Source organism: Lupinus angustifolius, chromosome LG10 (assembly GCF_001865875.1).
Source record: "Lupinus angustifolius cultivar Tanjil chromosome LG10, LupAngTanjil_v1.0, whole genome shotgun sequence".
In the NCBI taxonomy this organism is placed as follows: Eukaryota; Viridiplantae; Streptophyta; class Magnoliopsida; order Fabales; family Fabaceae; genus Lupinus; species Lupinus angustifolius.
Window position 1 is genome coordinate 15,337,584 of NC_032018.1, and position 20,851 is coordinate 15,358,434.

The 20,851-nt window shown below is 33.7% G+C and overlaps 3 protein-coding genes across 4 annotated transcripts; all 3 read left to right on the forward strand.

Moving 5' to 3' along the window:
* LOC109358672 (casein kinase 1-like protein HD16) lies at positions 2,906 to 6,931 on the forward strand. 2 transcript variants are annotated; one of them, XM_019603042.1, is made up of 16 exons: positions 2,906 to 3,224; positions 3,302 to 3,436; positions 3,581 to 3,654; positions 3,861 to 3,930; positions 4,020 to 4,075; positions 4,189 to 4,260; positions 4,475 to 4,569; positions 4,678 to 4,744; positions 4,828 to 4,957; positions 5,040 to 5,258; positions 5,342 to 5,484; positions 5,572 to 5,746; positions 5,894 to 5,984; positions 6,105 to 6,262; positions 6,362 to 6,550; positions 6,632 to 6,931. In XM_019603042.1, exons 1-16 carry the CDS (start codon positions 3,132 to 3,134, stop codon positions 6,689 to 6,691), a joined length of 1,827 nt encoding a protein of 608 aa, XP_019458587.1. In that variant the 5' UTR covers positions 2,906 to 3,131; the 3' UTR covers positions 6,692 to 6,931. The 2 variants fall into 2 exon arrangements, with proteins under 2 accessions (XP_019458587.1, XP_019458588.1); XM_019603043.1 differs by lacking the exons at positions 2,906 to 3,224; positions 3,861 to 3,930 and having other exon boundaries at positions 3,320 to 3,436.
* Positions 10,852 to 14,278, forward strand: LOC109358942. Its single transcript, XM_019603453.1, has 5 exons — positions 10,852 to 11,131; positions 11,217 to 11,294; positions 12,056 to 12,347; positions 12,730 to 13,067; positions 13,698 to 14,278. The coding sequence occupies exons 1-5, from the start codon at positions 10,893 to 10,895 to the stop codon at positions 13,825 to 13,827; spliced, it is 1,077 nt and encodes a 358-aa protein (XP_019458998.1). The 5' UTR covers positions 10,852 to 10,892; the 3' UTR covers positions 13,828 to 14,278.
* On the forward strand, positions 15,652 to 19,835 carry LOC109358892 (amino acid permease 6-like). Its single transcript, XM_019603376.1, has 7 exons — positions 15,652 to 15,780; positions 16,886 to 17,119; positions 17,367 to 17,460; positions 17,751 to 17,971; positions 18,550 to 18,689; positions 18,797 to 19,018; positions 19,179 to 19,835. The coding sequence occupies exons 1-7, from the start codon at positions 15,711 to 15,713 to the stop codon at positions 19,599 to 19,601; spliced, it is 1,404 nt and encodes a 467-aa protein (XP_019458921.1). The 5' UTR covers positions 15,652 to 15,710; the 3' UTR covers positions 19,602 to 19,835.

Consider the following 20,851-nt stretch of genomic DNA (forward strand, 5'->3'; position numbering starts at 1 on the left):
GGCTTAAATCAAGCTCCTCGTGCATGGTATGATCGTCTAACAAAATTTCTAATTGAAAAAAGTTTCAACAAAGGAAAGGTCGACATTACTCTCTTTATAAAGAGAATAAATCATCATACTCTACTTGTTCAAATTTATGTAGATGATATTATTTTTTGTTATACTAATGAGGTTTTGGTTTTGTGTAGTGATTTTGGCAAAATGATGCAAGGAGAGTTTGAAATGTCTATGATGAGGAAGTTAAATTACTTCCTTGGATTACAAATCAAACAACTTGATAATGACATTTTCGTAAGTCAATCCAAGTATTGCAGAGATTTGCTAAAAAGATTTGACATGAATGGGTGCAAGCCAATAGCTACTCCTATGAGATTTGGTACTTACATTGATACAGATGCAGCAGGAAAATGCATTGAAATATCAAAGTATTGAGGTATGATTGAGTCTATTTTATATTTAACTGTCAGTAGACCTGATATCATGTTTAGTGTATGTTTGTGGGCTCGTTATCAATCTAAACTAAAAGAATCACACTTAGTTGTTGTTAAGAGAATCATGAAATATCTTAAAGGCACATATAACGTTGGGCTGTGGTATCCAAAAGGAAGTATATGTGATTTGGTTGGTTATTCGGATTCAGATTTTGCTGGGTGCAAATCTGAGAGGAAAAGTACAAGTAGTACTTGTTATATTTTGAGAAATGCTTTAGTCTCTTCTTCTTGCAATAAACAAACATGTGTTATCCTAAGCACTATTGAAACTGAATATACAGCAGCATGTAGTTGTTGTGCCCAAGTGTCGTGGCTTAAACAACAATTACGAGATTATGACTTAGATTTGCGGTGCACTCCTTTAAAATATGAGAATACTAGTGCTATAAATCTCACAAAGAATCATGTTATGCATTCTAGAACCAAACACATTGATATAAGACATCACTTCCTTAGGGACCATGTCCAATAGAAGAATGTGTCGGTAGAATTTGTTGATACTCATAACCAACTAGCAGATATATTCACTAAACCCTTGGTTAAAGAACATTTTTAATAAAATTAGACGAGAATTAGGCGTTCTTGATGAATCATACTTATCTTAACATGATTATATGATTATGTGTGCTTCATCATGTTTATCTCATGCCTACTTGTACTTAAAAGTGTTTATTTATGCTTAAATATTTCAAATTTTGGGTTCAAAATCTTTTTCATAGCTTAAAATAGCATAAAAATTTAACTTTTCTGGGACCAGTAACCGATTACTCAAGTAAGTAAACGATTACCTAAGTAAGTAACCGGTTACCCAAACCTATTGTTTGAAATTCTTAATAAAATTAAATTGAGTAACCGATTACTCAAAGGTGAGTAACTGATTACTCTGTGGAGATAGTTATACGAAATTTCCATTTTTTTGACACTTTTTCTTCCTCATTTCAAACCCTCTTTGTGGCTACCATTATCTCTTTCTAAAATCTCCGTTTTTTGTTTGTTTTGATTGATTTTTGTGTGCATCAATATTACATTTTCACTTTTAAACACTTCTAAATTATCATTTTCGTGTTTAGTGGCCTAAATCAAAAACCCCAAATTCTCCAAAACCCAAAAACCTAAAAAAACTCAAAAACCTCAATCTATGGCTTCCTCTTATAGATCAAAGAAGCAAGGAACTTCATCCTTTGAGTCCAACCCTCTTGACTTAGTGCGACTTCTAGCAAATGATGAGCAATGTAAAATCTTTGAGGAGAACTTCCATGGTCGCACTATTTTCACTCCCAAATACGGTAATCTCGGGAATTTTGAGTTTGAAGAATTTCTATTTCCTTATCTCTTTAGACAACAAACCCTTTTCGATTTCTACTGTGAATCTAATGAAATCTATCCTAAATTGATTAGAGTATTGTATTGTAACATGAACTTTAAGACGTAATCCAGAAAATGGGTTTCACATATAATCTTCATGGCTGGACCTACAGGCATAAGAAAGATAGACCTCATGCTCCTGAACCAGAACTTGTCCATGTTAATCCCTCTGAACCTCAACCTTTTAAGTATCATGCTCAATCTTCTTCATCTGATGTCATGCCTTCAAATCAGATGATTATGAATGAGTTGATTTCTCTTCGAGGCTACATCATTAACCGGATGGATGCCTTTGATACACAAAATCAACAAATCCAGTTTGAACTTCATTGTCTCTCTTCTAATTTGAGTAGCATGGACGTTAATGAAGACAGTTCTAAGCTTGAGTCTTAAATTATATCTGTTGTTAGGATTTTCTGGTTGAAATGTTATTATTTTTAAGTTTGAATTTCATTGTTACTGCTTGAACATCTTTTTACTTTTATATTATTGCTCCAATTCTGTTATATCTTGATATCCATATTATTCGAATAGTAAATTATTTAAACTTACATCACCCATTAATTTTAAGAAAATAATATATATATATATTATTTAGTAGGTAAACTTATAATATATATTATATGAGAGAATGATTCACTCTTTCAAAAAGTAGGTTATTTAAACTTACTCCCTATATCAACTCATCAATCCTAAGGAAATAAAATAGATATATATTATTTAGTAGGTAAACTTATAATATATATTATATGGGAGAATGATTCACTTATTCGAAGAGTAAACTATTTAAACTTTAAGAAAATTCAATGATTTAAACTAATAAATAATCTAAATCATTAGATTTCTCTATAATTATTATGACTAAAATGTTGAATAAATTTAAATACAGTTGGAGTAAGTTAATGTTTCCTCTGTATAATTTGTATAATAATTGGCTAACTCTATTTATTGGATTATTTAAAAATAAAATATGAATAAACATAATAATATAATATTCTATCTATCTATTATATCTATTCTATCTATCACTTCCTCCCTCATATGATTCTGGTGTTAAGATGATGATGATTCTAGAAGCTTCAACTACGTAACCGCAATAACCCAAACCCATACCCGAACCCAAACCAAAACCCGAACCCGATTCCCAAACCCACCCGCTCCGAAGCAAGAACAACAAGAACCAGAAATCGAAAAACCATTCTTCATCTTCCTCATCCTTCTCTCAATAACCAACACCATTTCCTTAGGGTTTCACCAACGCGAAATCATAAAGCAATGAATCATGACCGTGACAGCGCCGCCGATATTCCTCCACCCGCCGCCGTCGCCGCCGACGATGAAGGAACTACGACTCCGATTCCTGAAAAGGTTTTTCTTATTTTATTCAATTCGTTTATGGATGAATTTCGTTTATTAATTTAGTGATATTGGTATTTCCGTTACAGGTAACCGTTGGTGGTTCTCCGTTATACAGAATTGGGAGAAAACTTGGGAAAGGAGGGTTTGGACAGGTTTATGTCGGTCACCGCGTCGGAGTTGCTAAGAATTCTACTGATCGGACCGGTCCTGGAGCTGTAGAGGTTTGTCATTAGTGTTTTGTTGATTTGATTTGATTTGATTTGTCAAAATAGCATAGTGGCATACTTGTAATTATTATTGAAATAGGAAATGTTTTCGTGCCTTTTTTATTTCGTTGTTCATGTTATTCTGTGTGATAATTGTAGGTAGCTTTGAAGTTTGAGCATAGGAGTAGCAAGGGTTGCAATTATGGACCTCCTAGCGAATGGCAGATTTACAAGTCAGTTCGTTATCAGTTGTTTTAATTTGTGGATCGCAATAACAATTGTGATTGCAATATTGTGGTTTTTGTTGTCTTCGCAACTTTATCATGACTGCAGTTGTGTTCGCAGCTGCGATTTAACCCTTGCAGTTAACTTTTGTTTCTTGGGCTGTTGAGTTATGGTTATTATCATATTAGTGTTAACTTTGCCATTTTTTGTATAGTGCATTAGGTGGTAGTCATGGTGTTCCACGAGTTTATTTCAAGGGGCGGCAAAGTGATTACTATATTATGGTATGTAATGTGCTTAAAAATTATTTGACTGTGGGATGGGGGTTTGTGGTTCTCTGAATGTATTTGTAACCCGGCATTGCATTATATAGGTCATGGATATGCTTGGCCCTAGTCTATGGGATGTTTGGAATAACAACTCCCGAATGTAAGTGTCTCTCTGAAACTGGAGTGTCAGTTAAATGTACTACATCTTATTTTGTTGTTGACGTTGTGTTGCGTAGTGTACTTCTAACATTATTTCCTCTTTTATGGCTTTAGGATGTCTGTAGAAATGGTGGCATGTATAGCAATTGAGGCTATCTCCATACTGGAGAAGATGCATTCTAGAGGGTGATGCTCTTTTTCCTGATTCAGCTTATGATTTATGTCTGGATTTTCTTTTATCAAACAGATTGGATATATTCCAGACTCCAGAATTCTGGATTGGTCCATACTATGCTGCTCTGGCTATGTCAATGGCCCAACTGATCTCACCTTATGTAGTCATTTAGGTGTCTTCTATCATTAGCATGTGACAGAACATGATCAATAATTTGTTATTCAGATATGTGCATTGTGATGTAAAACCCGAGAACTTTTTGCTTGGTCCCCCTGGAACTCCTGATGAGAAGAAGTTATTTCTTGTTGATCTTGGATTAGGTAAATATATCACCTTATCCTTGAACCTTTGGCTTAGACTTACATTTAAGATTTTCCTAACGTCTCATTATTCGACTGTGTTTTTTTTGCTCCCTTTTACCAATGCAGCAACCCGCTGGCGTGATAGCTCGAATGGCCTTCATGTTGAGTATGATCAACGTCCAGATGTATTTAGGTAACTTGCATATTTAATATAACATAAAACCACATAGTGAATTTGAGGCTCCTGTCTATTGCTCATACATATATTTACTATAGGGGGACAGTTCGTTATGCTAGTGTGCATGCCCATCTTGGGAGAACAGGTAGCAGGAGAGATGATTTGGAATCTCTTGCTTACACGCTAATCTTCCTTCTTCGTGGACGGTTACCCTGGCAAGGATATCAGGTTATTATTGTTTCAAATATAGTCACCTTACTGTTAACAATAAATAAAAAATGTGTCATTCTAATAAAATTGCTTGTTGCAGGGAGAAAATAAAGGATTTCTTGTCAGCAAGAAGAAGATGGCAACTTCCCCAGAAGTTTTGTGTTGCTTTTGTCCTCCACCTTTTCGGCAATTTGTTGAGTTTGTAGTGAATTTAAAGTTTGATGAAGAGCCAAATTATGCAAAATATATATCACTTTTCGATGGAATTGTTGGTCCCAATCCAGACATCAGGCCGATAAACACTGATGGTGCTCAGAAGGTACTAATATATTATTTCTTCATTGGTTTCCAGTTTAGTAGTTACAGATAAAGGCTGAGTCTTTTTTGGTTTGTGCTTTGAAGCTTATATATCAGGTTGGACAGAAAAGAGGACGATTAACATTGGAGGGGGATGATGATCAACAACCAAAGAAGAAGGTCAGAATGGGAATACCAGCAACACAATGGATTAGTGTTTACAATGCTCGGCGACCAATGAAGCAAAGGTTTTTTTCTTAAATGAAATTAAATGTGTCCTTGCAGCTGATGTCTAATGCTCAGAGTTTCAAGTTTTTATTTTTATTTTACTTTAGGTACCATTACAATGTTGCTGATATTCGGCTTCCCCAACACATTGAGAAGGGACTTGAAGATGGGTTATTTATAAGTGGTGTTGCCTGTTGCACTGACCTTTGGGCACTTATCATGGATGCTGGGACTGGTTTCACTGAACAAGTTTATGAACTCTCACCCTGCTTTCTTCACAAGGTTTAGTTATGCTTTACTTTAATACCGTTAGCAGTTGGAGACCTTATGTGTTTAATATTAATAATTGTTTGTAATTTTGTAGTATTCTGTACCATATTTCAACTTAATGGGTGCTGAGAAACTAATGTAATTGCTATTGTTTTATAGGAATGGATTGTGGAACAGTGGGAAAAGAATTACTACATTAGTGCCATAGCTGGAGCTAATAATGGGAGCTCATTGGTTGTAATGTCGAAGGGTAACTATCCTTGAAGCTTAATTCAGCCATCGAGTATTTTGGTGGTGATAATTAACTTTGCTGTTTTAACTGTGTTCAAATTGTTCTGTCTCACTACTCTTTGTGGTTTCTTGATTTCAGGGACCCAATACTTGCAACAATCCTATAAAGTCAGTGAGTCATTTCCATTCAAGTGGATCAATAAAAAACGGAAAGAAGGATTTTATGTCACTGCTATGGCTACTGCTGGAAGTAGATGGGCAATTGTTATGTCCCGTGGGGCTGGATTTTCTGACCAGGTCTTACTATTTTTTTAAAATTATTCAACTAAAATTTCTAGTTGTATTGAATATAACCATGTCTAATGTGTATTTGTTTTGCAAATAAAAAAATTCCAGGTTGTGGAACTTGATTTCCTGTATCCTAGTGAAGGTATTCATAGAAGGTGGGAAAACGGTTACCGCATCACTGCAACTGCTGCTACAGGGGACCAAGCTGCTTTTGTCCTTAGTGTTCCAAGAAGAAAACCAGCTGACGAAACTCAGGAGACACTCCGCACATCTGCCTTTCCTAGTACTCATGTAAAGGTATATTACTATACCTGATTTTCCTCTATCCACCGTCATGTCTAATCATGAATGCTTATATTTGATATGTCGTTCATACAGGAAAAATGGGCAAAGAACCTCTATATTGCATCTATTTGTTATGGGAGAACAGTTTCATAAACTGTGTGGAGTTACATTTCAGCTGATTTGATAGGCTTCTCGCATCATACTTCATGCTCTTACATCTGCCGCTTTGGTAACTGGAGATCCTCTGACAAATTCTCTGAACAAAACCATTCAACATTGATGTATGCTAAACCTATCTTTATGGTTGACATCACTTGTCATATGACAAAATACGTGTGCACTGTATGTCAACTGTTTCAAAATGCTTGAGCAAATCTAGATCTTTCTTGTCCCTTGCGACAGTCCTTTGATAGAAAATTTGTATAGATTAGAACAATAGTTACAAGTTGAAGTCATGCACGCAGGTTAGTTTTTTGTTTATCTATGTTATTTTGCAAATGCACAACTATGATTTTCTGGTGGGATGTGGACGTTTTGAGCTGTGCAACCTTGTATTTATATCTCTTTTCCCCAATCCTTTTTACTTTAAGCTACTTCTGGCCTTTTGTATCCCTGAATTTGACGTCGACCTTACGGATGGAAGACAGTGGTATACTCTATCAGCAGTATGTAACTCCTTAATTTTGTAACCACAATATTATTGTTGTCTTTTATGTGATAATTATATTTTTATGTTCATTTTCACCCAACTTGGTTTTTGACAGAGCGCAATGGTGCCATTTGATTTATGTAGTCAGCCCTAGTTAGCAGGAAAAGGCATTTGAATTTGGGGGTCGGTCATTCATGAAATGTAAACAAGGTTATTTTGATTCACACAAAGGAAAGAGATTCCTTAGTATCATTTTTTTCTTGAATCATCCTGGAATTATTTATTTGACTTTTGTGCTTTTGATCACTTCTGGGGTGGGGGTCATTCATTAAATAGCATATGATTATTTTCTTTAAAAGGGAGCCATGTGAGCTCACTTAGAAGCAATTACAAATGATAGCCATCTATTTACTGCTCATCATTAAATGGCATTCTCAGCACCAACTTATGCATTGACTTCAGGTCAGTCATTCTACATGATTGGGTGCTAATTTTGTTCTCCTTTTCTATCATCAAGCACATGACAGAATGCACTCTTGATTCTGATGACAAGTTGTGGCTATATCCTGCAAGTTTGGCTGTTTAGCACTTTTTGTTGTACCTGATCATTATTGACTTGTGTATCACCCGAGTTTAGATGAACAAATTGAAGCAGGTATTTAACTCTGTAGCTGCTATTATTGAAAACTGAGATGTATTGTGCATCTGAAATGCTTGCATACTTTGATCTCTAGATATGCCTTTATGTCTGGTGAAATGTTTGATGTTCATTTGGCCCTGATCGCATCGCGCGGTTCTTCAGTTCCAGACATCTTTTAGTGGTAACTATGGTTTTCTCTGTTACTTTTACTCAGTAAATGGGAAATTAGGTTTGTTGGATACTTCATCTGAGTTCAGTGGATGTGGTAATTTGCAGATAACATTCCATTATTATGATGCTGGAGCAACCCATATTTTGGTGGTGCAACAATTCCAGGAAAACTCTATCTGCCGTATGTGATTCTTCCCCTTTTTCCCTAGCAAATATTTCACTGCTTTTCTGGGAAAACTGGGAGGAGGGTTTGTAATTCAATCTGAAGCTAACTTAGATTTGTGATACTTTTAAATTTTTGGTACTACCAAGGGTATCCCACCCTTTTTGGGTAAGGAACTAAACCCATTCAGGGTGCGTGACTTGCCCCATCGAACAAGTGTTGCTCTTAGGAATCGAACCCTTGACCTTTTGGTCATCTAGTGAAACCTTACATCATTGGACCAACAACTTGTTGGTATACTTTTAAATTTGTCAACAAAATTTAATATGAAATCAATATCACAGCTAATTCTAATTACTTTGGAGGAATAAATGATTTGCCTTATTGCCTCAAGTTTTTCAGTATTGAATTTGTGCTAATGGTTCTGGTTTTGTTAACATGGGTAAACTATGTTTCACTAAAAGAACAATACTTTGAAGAAATACTAATAGTCAACCAGAACCAAACCTTACTAATGGTAATGGAACATCTTTCAACGCACAGTTTCTGCCTTGTGGTGTATTTATGTAACGTTTGTAACCTTTCATTCCTCAACCCTGAAAAAATACTAATAGTCAACAAGAACCAAACCTTACTCCAACCAGGTGTGGTTGATTGTATTGTACGGATTGAATAATGTCATAATATTTTATTATAAATTATGTTAATTAACAAAATATTGATTTTTAATAGGCTCTACCAATTATAGCCACCGAGTACAATTTATTGTTTGAATGAATTACAACCAATAAGCTAAATTTGACCTAACTAAGTAAAAAAGTAATCATGTACAAATTCACTTGATATTATGCATTCAAAATAATAATAGGAACATATTTTTTAATAATAAAGTGAATCTTTTGATATTATAGCACTATTCTTAAAGCTGGTGAATGGATAGCTATCATTGCCTTAAGGGAAGTCTCTTAATACAACTGCAACTAGAGTCATGCAAATAAGACACACATCTAATTTTTCTTTAATAAAGTGTTGATCTATTTATTTGTGTTTTGTTTTGTGTGTAGGACTACATTGTGATAAACACTAATATCATGACTATTATCACAAAAAGTCTGACCTTCACAATTTATATTTAAATCTTCTAGTATAATTTTCATCCATAACAATTTACAAACTTATGAGTTTTTCTCAATTTTGCCTATGCACTTGGTTTTGCTACTGTATTATGCTTCTTACTTCTCCGCTAGTATATTTTCATCTAGGAACACACAATATCTAATGCTGGACCATATGTCAACAATTGATCCGACATAGTTTGTATATGTATCAACCTTCATAGATACGTACCCTCCTTTGTCGAATAATAGTCTTTTCCATGGACTCGCTTTCGAATACTATAAGGTTCTATTGAATACATAAAAGTGTCTTTCTCGTCGATTATGTATAAAATGACTGAAAACACTAATAAGATGGATTATATTGGTCCATTGTGGGATTTATGTGTTTTCTCACAAGTTTATGATATCCTGTTAATGTTCCATATCAAAACCAATTTGATAATAAGAGGAATAAGCTTTACTTTCCAACTTGCTCTCCCATATAAGCTTGTTAGATTAGTCGATGAGTTCCCATTATCTATGATGAAAGGGTACTTTTTAACCTTGACAATCAGAGAGAAGTTGAGTTCGAGCTCTCATACCAGCTTTAAAGGAAGTAGTCCATTTTGGGGTATGTGGCCCCCTCCCTACAAATGTTACTCTCATGAATTGAACTCTTGATCTTTTGGCCATGTTAGGAATCTAGTAGGACTTTACACCACTAAATCAACATCTTGAATGTAGCAAAGATTAATCTAATTAAGGAAATAAGTAAACCTATACAAAATCTCCTAATTGATGCTATGAAACAAATAATATTAGGAACAAATTTTCTAGTAATAAAGTGAATCTCCTAATTGAGTAATATTATATCCTCTTACTAAATCCTTATACTAATTTTTCTACCACAAGAAAAAGACACATGTAACTTGTAAGTCAATCATTAATATACAAAGTATCACCACGTGACATATGTCACTTTCTTGTAAATATGATGAGTAATATGAGAGTTTAGTAGAAGAATATATCATATTCCTTGCAAGTTTTATAGCCATACAATAAAATTTATCTATAATCTTGAACTCACTTATCTATCACACATGAAATATTTTGTCATTTCATCAACTATGCTTCAATCACATGGTTTACAGTTTCATCTATTTAACCAACTTGCTGTATAATTGACTCATAATATTTAAATCTAATGACTTATGGTATGATATAACATCTGATCGTTACCATTGTCACCCTCCAAATCTCATGTTATGTAACAATATCCATGAATTCTCCTTCCAATTGTGGAGTTTCTAAAAGGCATGGCTTTAAAAAACATGTGTGTCTTAATTAACTTTATAAGTAGCCACTTGAAAATTAACTAAAAATTAGATACAAAATCTATTTTATTAATTATTAATAATTAAATACATAGACAACTTAAAATCAAAATTTTCAATAATTTATTTTAATATTTTATTTATATTTGGATAAGTAATATTTTATTTATTTGTTTTATTCTAAATAACTTTTTTGGCTGTTTGTCTAAAAAATGCAACTAAGTGTATAATATTATTCCAATATCATTTTCTTAATAAACTAAGAAATTGATTTCCTCTCTACCAAATCCTTATCCCAAAATGATGGAATTGGAAACACGTTGTGACGGAGGTTTGAGCGATTCAGATACGGCGGCGATATGGGAAGAAATTGATGTTGCTGAAAAGTACCTTGTTTGTTCTATGTACCAAGAATCTGCTTCAACTGCTTCCTCTATTCTCAACCGTTTATCTCAATCATCTTCACATCATCTTCAATTAGATTCTATCTTCGAATCAACTTCTATGATCCTCCTTCAATCTTTCCACCTACTTTCTAGGTATCCCAAACATTAACTTCTATGAGCATTTGAGTTCAAACCGAAACATTAATATGTTCTTGTTGTTGTTGTTGTTGTGTTGCAGGACAAATGAAATTTTAAGTAATCTGAAACGCTATTTCATTTCAATCAAAGCTATTCCTCCTCAACTTATTCTTACTCTGTATGTATCGTTCTTCATTCTTATATAACAATGTATTGCTACTCTTTCTCTTTACTCAATTCAATTTTCTCTGTTTTTTAGGGTTAGATCACTAACAATTATGCTATATACTATTTAAAACATCCTTACAGTGTTGTAAAAACTGGTTTGTGGTACAGTACAATAATTATACCGTCGATTTTTATTTAAAATTTATTTTTTAATGAAAATAAAAAAGTTATTGGTTTTTTATTGATTTTTCAACATTAACGTTAATATATTATATATGTATCTTTATTCTCGCCAGTATGTGGTTTATACTATACCACTATACCAGTACTCTAATTGCTTTTTGATAACCGATATGGTATTAAATAACATTGCATCCTTGTAAGAAAGGACGGTCTAAAGTAGTAGGGTCTCGCGAGAGTAGATGTAGAAGCGAACATGTTGTTTACAGGATTTGAACATGTGACTTATTGGTCACTAAGCATCCGTTTGTGAGTTGGGTTTCGGTTTTGGAGGGGAGGGGAGGGAAAATGATTACTTCAGGACATCTCAAACTGCATTGCCTTTCCCTTCCCTCTGTTACCGTCCAACAACCAACTCACAACCCTAAGCAGCAACACTGTTGCGTCGAGGCTTAGACCAACAATGCTTGTAATCAATTTAAAACTCCTCAATGCAAATAGTGGATTTACATTGTTATTTATACATGCTAATTATACACTACACTAATATTTTGCCATGTTCATTCTTTTCTCTCTTTGTTGATGGTTAAGAGCCTGTTTTCAAATAGAACAAGGTTCTGCTTTAGACGATGTTCAACAATATCTTGAGGACTTTCTTAATGAATGGAGTCCTGCGGATCCACAATATTCTACTCTTATCGCTGAACCAAATGTAGACTGTGAAACTAGATATGGCAAAAGGCACTTTGTTCTGGAGATTGATCAATATTTGCAACTTGTTGAGCTCTATGCTGTCACACTTCTTGCAACAGTCTTAAAACATGTTGATCTTGCAATTTCATGGGTTGAGAATAATGCTTCATTGCCCGAGGAAAACCGACAGGTAAACCAAATTGTGCACTCTTTCCACTTATTCTTTGTCTGTTTTGCAACCTTGACTTATAGCTTATTTCGTACATTATAAGTTATTGATGTAGTCAAAAATCTTGTACAGCTGTTTTGCGAACAAACTATAAAGGGAAATGATAACTTTTGAAAGTTACTTCGATTAGCTTTCCAAAAGTTATATGCTAGTGTTGGGAGCTGCCAATAATTGCTTTCTCATTATTGTCTTTTAATTTTTCAGCAATTGACAATTTCTAGCCCAACACTAAAATTTCTGTTACTTAGCTACAATTTCACAGGTTTCAGCTAGTTTTTCTAAAAGGAACCACTATGATTTTCTCGTTCATTTAATTTCTATTGTTATGCCACTGTATTTTTAGGCACTTCTGAGAAGGTTACACTCTATGCATTCTCTTAAAAGTACCACTCTGAAGTCACCTACAGATAACATGGAAGCTTATTCTTTGAAAGAACTAAATGTGTGTGAAGGATCGCCTAAAGCCTTGTCAGGCAAACATGCAAATAATGAGAAGTATGCCTCGAAAGAAGCTGTTCTAAAACTGTCTGAGCGAATAGAGCCGTATTTTTGGTGCTTCCGTTCTATCAATGTGAAGTTTGGCTCTACTAAGTTTGTCATATCTAGTGGGAAGATTATGCTTGGCTGTTTGATGTTATTCACCTATTATCTTTTCAGAAAGAAACAGTCAACTTTAAAAAGGTACTCGCTTATTTTCATGCCTCCTTACTTGAGAAGTATATCCTAGAGCGTGTTTATGAAATATCATGATCACTTTTTCATATACAATTGCTTCAGTGTAAATTGATCTTTCTTTTCTTCCTTTTCGGTTGTTATACTTTTTGCACATTTTTAAAATGAAGGTCAAAACTGCACATAAATCTAAAGTTGAGAGTGTTTTTGAATATATATTCAGCTATAATGTTAGTTATTATTGTAACACCCATTTTAATTTCTTGTTTTACCCACCGAGGCTGAGTTTTTCCAATAAAATGCATAAAGAAATATGTTTTCATCATAAGTGTATTCCCTTTTACTTTCAGCTGTGCTTCATGGTGAATTAGTGAGTGGTTTTTACGTGTTCATATGATTTTTTTAGCACATCGGGTCTTGAGTTATTCAACCGGCACGTTTGTTATTGTGTACAATAAATAGTTGATTTTCAAATCTTCATACTGTGCTGCTTTTTAATTTTTTGGATGCTGCTATCTTTACCATAACCAAATCCTTTTGAGTGGATTTATAAGAGACTGAAACCATGTTCCACACGATTTCCTCTATTTGCTTCAAAGGTATGATGTATTTCTAAACTACTGAGTACTGATGGTTTAGGATTGTAAGAAGACAATTGGTTGGCATGAAGAGGGCTGTGGTAGACTTGTGGCAGCTCGCGTTTTCGCATCAAGTTAATCCTCTGGCCGCTGTTCAGCCACTGTCTACTGCAACACGTCAAGCTCGATGAATAAAGTGATGATCAATGATGAATAAGATATGCTGAGCTATCAGCAAAATAGTTTCAGAAAGGGTATTATTATATTGTTTGAAGATATGATGAACAAGATCTGGACTGGATTTTTATACTTTGCCGATTTAAACAAGATCTGCATTTTCCATCCATTTTTTTCGATTACATATTCTATGTTGTCATTCAAGGAAATGCATAAATTTACCTTCCATTCTCTAATCTTGTTCATAACAATGCTTTCTTCCTTTTAGAAAGTAATAATCTATTGTAGCTTTTCTGTAGAAGTCACAAAAGCACTAGGCTCTTATTGCCTTCAACACAAGAAATGGGAAAGAGGGAGGAACAGTGAATTGCATTGTCCAAGATTTTATTTTCAATGTTTTACAAGAGGTGCTGCAATTTTCTCATTATGTTACTTCAGGAAATTATGCAGAACTAACATGTACTTAAAAAATACTACTGGAGAAGTCTCTGTCAAGGCATTTGACCGCACTGGAGGAGATTAGTCTCTTACCGATCAGATGAGAGGATATTCCGGGAAACCAAAAAAATGAATCTAAGGGATAATTCTTCTAGCCCAGTAACATTTCTCAGAAATGGCAACTGAACTAGTTATGGTGAAATGGAAAAGGTAGTAATGAAGGCTTCTCTGTTTAGGAGCCTTAAAGGGCTTTACCCTTTGGTCAGAGCCTCAGAGGTATAATATCTGAAAAAGAAAATAATTGTTATTCTAATTCCTTAAGGAAAAGATTATAGACATTAATTATCTTAACTGATGCAGAAATTCAATCCAACAGAATTGTATGAAGTCACTCTGTTTGATAGATAACATGTTGAATCACTTACATGCATTGGGCCATATAGGATATTTGATAATAGAGTGCACATGATCAGCAATTGAAGCATTATCTCACTTTATAAAGCTATTGTTGTAAATTATATGATTGTCGTTCATATAAATCAAATATTTGATCTAATATGATATTTGGAGATTTAGTATGATTTTATATTACTAGACTAACGTTTTGTTAATATAGTAGATTATATATTGATGCAATACACTCCAAATTAAAGAAAGGGACAAGGTTGATTATTTACTAATCTAGATGAGCACTTATACATATGAGAGGAAGTTTATTCCTAGATTTCATCGATCAAAACTAACGAGACATTAGAATGGTAGTATAAGGCTCTATTAGATTATAGAAAGACTAAAAGATCAATGGTTCGATTTTAGGGAGTGACATTTATTTGAGGGGCAATCACATACTTGAAGATTAGTTTTTTACATATATGGTAAAGAAATATCTTTGGTAGTACAAAAAAAGACATGGATCAAAAGCCTCATATTCTGCAGCACCCTCTTGTTCATCCATATAGGAGTTGCAGAGTTATCCTCTCATTTTTTTCTAAAAAGGATAATAAATTGGCGAATTTTCTAAAAATATTTAAGCATAAAAAATTCTATGATTATAACATTTTAAAAAAATAAAGAAGTAAGACCGTCATTAATCTATCATATAATATATTAGTACTAAATACCAATAATTGGAAGGAGTATCTAGGTTTTCTTTTTTAATATAGTCAAATAAAAAAGAACCACACATTTTCCTTTATGGCTAGTGAGTAGGGAAGTCAAAGTTGTTATACTCATTTTTTAGTATGAAAAAAACTTTAGGTACATAAATATATTTATATTTTTTGATCTTATTATTTATGATCAAATTTAAATTTTTAATATTTTGTCAAAATTTTATTAGTTGTCTATATATAACAGCTTGAGAGACGAGTCTTTCTTTATAAGATAACGTTATATGAATGTTGAAGGAATAAAAAAAGTGTGAGTAGCAACTTCCAACCACACAGAGAGTTGGATCTGAATGGAAAGTACGAATACCAAAGCACTCATGGAAGTAGAACTGGATGATGATGGCAGAATCAAAAGAACAGGTTTCTCTTTGCATCTCTCTCATTATTACCTATGGGGAGAATACGAGTTTTATATATTGTCATTGTATTATTTATATTATTCATATTTAATTATGGTTGATTCTCTCACAAAAAAATAATACAAATGAATAGTAAATAATACAATGTTTGTGTATAAATCTTTACACCAATAATATATAAATATTATATTATACTCTTATTTGGATCAACCAAGTTGTGAAATAGAGGAATTTGTAAAATTTGAAATTATTTAATTTTAAAATAATTATAAAAAAAATATGTACTCATTATGACAAACCCTATAGTAGATTTGACCTCAATTTGTATACACTATTAAATATAAATATTATCCTCTGCCCTTTATTATATCATTATAGCTGACTTTAGAACATATAACAATATATATACTCTAACTAATTAAGCTAACTACTACTTCAGATCATTGTTACACATAATTTTTTTTTGGTATCACTTACTAATATTTTTCAGAATTTTTAAAAATAGTTTTTTCTTTACAATAAATATATGGTTAGGGAGTTTATTAACCTAGTTTTTAAGAGGAATGAAGAAGTAAACTATTACATCAAGTACCAATGGGTGCTAGTTCAAGTGGTAGATGTTTGATTACCTTAAGCAAAATATCTGTTTGAGTCTTGTTGATGAAAAAAATACACGTTGGGAAAGTTAGTCTCACATACCTGTGGATGTCCCGACTCGAATATGATTGTCTCCTATGCGAGGATAATGTGATGAAATAAATTGGCTATGAGTGTTTGTTAAATGTGCTTATTTCAATAAGCTAATTCTATGATACTCCCTTCAGAAAAAGCATGAGAAAGAGATAGTAATGCACTATAATTTCAGGGTTATCATGAACCCTTTTGATGGCATACTCAAAAGAAAAAACCTTGAGCATCTTTATTCTTTTACGATTTCTTTGCGAGTTGAGTTTTGAAGGGAAATGGAAGAATTAAGAGTCATGAAATATACTGATGAAATGACTCTGACAACATCTCTCCTTTCCTTTCTCTCCCCTTGAAAATGCTACTCGCAAACAGATTCTCAGGCTCGAGAATAAGGTGAAGTAACATGTTTTTGTTTGCAGGAAATGTATTGACAGCTAGCACGCATATAGTAACAGTTGTGGTGGGGGCAGGAGTGCTCGCTCTAGCATGGGCCTTGGCCCAACTAGGATGGATTGCCGGTATAGCGGTTATTCTCACATTTTCAGCAATCTCGATTTTAACATACAGTCTTGTAGCAGATTGTTACAGATTTCCAGACCCAATTACTGGCAAGAGAAATTACACTTACATGCAAGCTGTCAAAGCATACTTAGGTATATATATATATATATACATTTATATTGTCTAGCTATGTTCATATGAATATATGAACAACATATATTATATATATATATATATATATAGATGTAGAACATTTGTGAAGAGACATTGTGAGGGATATATCATTTCTTAAAATTAACAATCAATCAGGATCTCTTAATAATTGCATATACTTACAAAGATTGTGTTTCAAATGTTTGAACTTTGAACTATTAGTTCCATATTTGTATTTGATAATAGGTGGAACAATGCATGTTGTTTGTGGATCCATTCAGTATGGGAAGCTTGCTGGGATCACAGTGGGCTATACAATAACTTCAGCCACAAGTTTGGTGTATGTTATTACATTAATAACTTGATTATCACTATAAACTTACTATTACATATTTACATACGATGTACGCAGCCTTACCCCCGTATTCGAAGAGGCTGTTTCCAGAATTTGAACTCGTGACCTCTTGGTCATCAAACAATAATATTACTGTTGCGCCTAGCGCACCCTCTTTATTATTTCTTATAATGACCCTTTTACAAATTTCAACAGCATTGACACAGTATAGTAAACTAGAAATTAGTTGAAGTTGTTTAATTTTCTGGTTTCTTATGATCTATGTATAATGGCAGAGCAATAGAGAAAGCATTTTGTTTCCACAAAAGAGGACATGGAGAAAGTTATTGTGAGTTTTCTTATAATCCCTTCATGATTGGTTTTGGGATCTTGCAAGTTTTCTTGTCACAAATCCCAAACTTTCATGAGTTAACATGGCTCTCAACCATTGCTGCCATCACATCTTTTGGTTATGCATTCATTGCAAGTGGCCTTTCTCTCTCAGCCATTGTCTCAGGTAATTTTCATCATTTTTTTATCAAAATAAATTTGACATTAATTACAAAATTTTCATTATACAAGTACCTATTTGTTGCTGTCATGTTATAACAGAGATCCCGTGTCTCGAAAACCATGTCCCTGTCCAATAAATTTACACGGAGTAATATAATTTTGTTTTTCTGATTTTTCTATTTAATTGAATGACACGTTTTAATTGGTCCGGGACACAAATGAGGATACGGACTGAGACAGAAGATCTCCATACATCACTATTCTAGTCACAAGACTAAGCTGCATGCCTTGTATGCTAAGCAACTGGAAATGCATCAAATTCATATAAAGCAACTTATGTAAATTTGTTTATGCTGACATGAATATGAAGTTTTCTTATATAGCAATCGAAGTTCCAAACTGCGGCACAATTGTGGTCGCATCGACCACATTTTTCGGTGCTTGTCCATAATTGCGGTAAAAGCAACATAACTGTAATTGTAACAACAACTGTGATTTAAAATCATGATAGCAATGATTAAGTCCGTTAAACAATTTTCTTCCAATTGTATGTTACTAAATCGGCATTTCGGGTGTGAACAGGAAAAGGAAAGGGAACCAGTATAACTGGAGTCGAAATAGGTGCAGGACTATCTGCAGAAGATAAAGTTTGGAGGGTTTTCAGTTCATTGGGAAACATAGCACTTGCTTCTACCTACGCTACAGTTATTTATGACATAATGGTAAAACACAATTTACTTGTTTTGATTTCTGTTATGCAGCTGCTATAGCAAATTCGACTTATGAGTTGTTACGCCGAAACCGATCATTCCATGTTTCATTTGTGTAGGACACATTAAAGTCACACCCACCGGAAAATAAGCAGATGAAAAAGGCTAATGTGATAGGTATCACAGCAATGACAATACTGTTCCTGCTATGTAGTTGCCTTGGCTATGCTGCATTTGGTGATGAAACACCAGGGAATATCTTCACCGCATTTTACGAGCCGTTCTGGTTGGTTGCCTTGGGGAATGTTTGTGTTGTAATCCACATGATTGGAGCATATCAGGTTAGATAATTATTCTTCAAAATCAATAATAAAGAGTATGCTGTGTTGAAAAAAAGTGCCTTACTTGCTCTGCTCATACTAAAAATGTTCTTTTGATAATGTTTTTTTGGTTGAACTATGTTGTCTGTCTAATATATCCGAGATCAATATCTTGTTACAGGTGATGGGTCAACCGTTTTTTCGTATCGTCGAAATGGGTGCTAACATGATGTGGCCGGATTCAGATTTTATAAACAAGGAATATCCAATCCGGATCAGCAGTGTAACACTCAATTTCAACTTATTTAGGCTAACTTGGAGGACAATATTTGTGATACTAGCCACAATTCTAGCCATGGCAATGCCATTCTTCAGTGAAATTCTTTCCCTACTTGGAGCAATTGGGTTTTGGCCTCTAGTTGTGTTCTTCCCTATACAAATGCACATTGCTCAGAAACACATAACTAAATTATCATTCAAATGGTGTTTGCTACAATTTTTAAGCTTCATGTGCTTCCTTATTTCAGTGGCTGCTATAGTTGGTTCTATTCATGGAATTAGCAAGGATCTTCATAAATACAAAATTTTTAGGTATAAACAGTAACTTGCACATTAAGAAACCAATTTCTGAAGAAAAAAATGCAGCTAAGTTGCATTAACTATTATTTTTCTCCTGAGAAGAAAGTGGTTTTTTTATGTTTAAGGGGGTTCAGGTGTGCAATGTTTTTTCACACAATGCACTGAGGAGGGAAACTATGCAACTTTGTTATATCCTGGATTATATCATTGTAATGAATGCTGATATATTGATATATAAAGATATCATTTAGTGCTTGTGATTGCCATGTGTTGGAAATATAAGCTAGACCTAACTTATCTATGTACTTTATTAATTAATGTTCATGTATTTTCTAGGTTCATAGCATTTTTCATATGCATGCATATTGCATCTATATATTCAACCTATAATTTCTAGGAGTTGTAGTTTCAATGCATGTGCTAAGGTTCATTGTATCACAAGCACCATATGACATATAAAACATCTATAAATACTTATGTTTTGGTGCATTTGTTCCTATAAATGCATGAATAGACTCTGCTTTGGAGAATGAGATGAGCACAGGTGATTCCAATTTTTCATAGTTTAGCGTAGAAGTGTCAAAACGGGCTACCCGGACGGGTTTGGGTTAACCCGCATAAGATTTGAGCTAAACTGAACCGGGCTGAAAAGCTCTTATGGAAATTATATAATATCAAATTGTAGTCCAAACTTGTCCTAAGCGAGTTACGAGTTGTGGCGGCCCAACCTGTATAATACTAAAAAAACATTTATTTAAATTTTAACATATTTAATCTATTTTAAAAAAAAAAATATCATTTGTATGTTCATTGTTAATACCTTCATTGTGAATTAGTACAAGTTAAATTTAGTAATTTGAAGTTTTCTATGGTAAATAATTATATTGTCTTATAGTTTTGTTGTAAAAAATAGTGTTCTTTATTATGTTTTTGTTGTAAAGATGGGATGGTTGGGCTTGAAGGTGCGGTTCTATGAGTGGTGGTGTACAAGGAAACACAAACACTTCACAATAATCACTTTGTCTATGTTCATGTCCAACATGTATTCATATTAGACATTTTTGGACACTCTTCATATTGTATCATATACTTATCCTATATAACAACGGATGTTGGTTCAAGTGGTACATGTTTGATTTCCCTTAAGCAAGAACCCGGGTTCGAGTCTTGTGGATAGAAAAAATGTCTGTTGAGAGAGTTAGCCCCACATTGTTCCCGGCTCGGACAGGATTGCCTCCAGTGCGAGGTAAAATGGGGTTCCTCCTAGCTATGAAA

Excerpts from the sequence above, each read along its gene's own strand:
- LOC109358672 (XM_019603042.1), top strand. The coding sequence starts at position 3,132 with ATGAATCATGACCGTGACAGCGCCGCCGATATTCCTCCACCCGCCGCC. Across the intron at positions 3,437-3,580 it reads CCGGTCCTGGAGCTGTAGAG|GTAGCTTTGAAGTTTGAGCA; the intron begins GTTTGTCATTAG and ends TGATAATTGTAG. Across the intron at positions 4,261-4,474 it reads GAGAAGATGCATTCTAGAGG|ATATGTGCATTGTGATGTAA; the intron begins GTGATGCTCTTT and ends TTTGTTATTCAG.
- LOC109358892 (XM_019603376.1), top strand. The coding sequence starts at position 15,711 with ATGGAAAGTACGAATACCAAAGCACTCATGGAAGTAGAACTGGATGAT. Across the intron at positions 15,781-16,885 it reads TGGCAGAATCAAAAGAACAG|GAAATGTATTGACAGCTAGC; the intron begins GTTTCTCTTTGC and ends TTTTGTTTGCAG. Across the intron at positions 17,120-17,366 it reads AGCTGTCAAAGCATACTTAG|GTGGAACAATGCATGTTGTT; the intron begins GTATATATATAT and ends ATTTGATAATAG.
- LOC109358942 (XM_019603453.1), top strand. The coding sequence starts at position 10,893 with ATGATGGAATTGGAAACACGTTGTGACGGAGGTTTGAGCGATTCAGAT. Across the intron at positions 12,348-12,729 it reads TGCCCGAGGAAAACCGACAG|GCACTTCTGAGAAGGTTACA; the intron begins GTAAACCAAATT and ends CTGTATTTTTAG. Across the intron at positions 13,068-13,697 it reads AAACAGTCAACTTTAAAAAG|GATTGTAAGAAGACAATTGG; the intron begins GTACTCGCTTAT and ends CTGATGGTTTAG.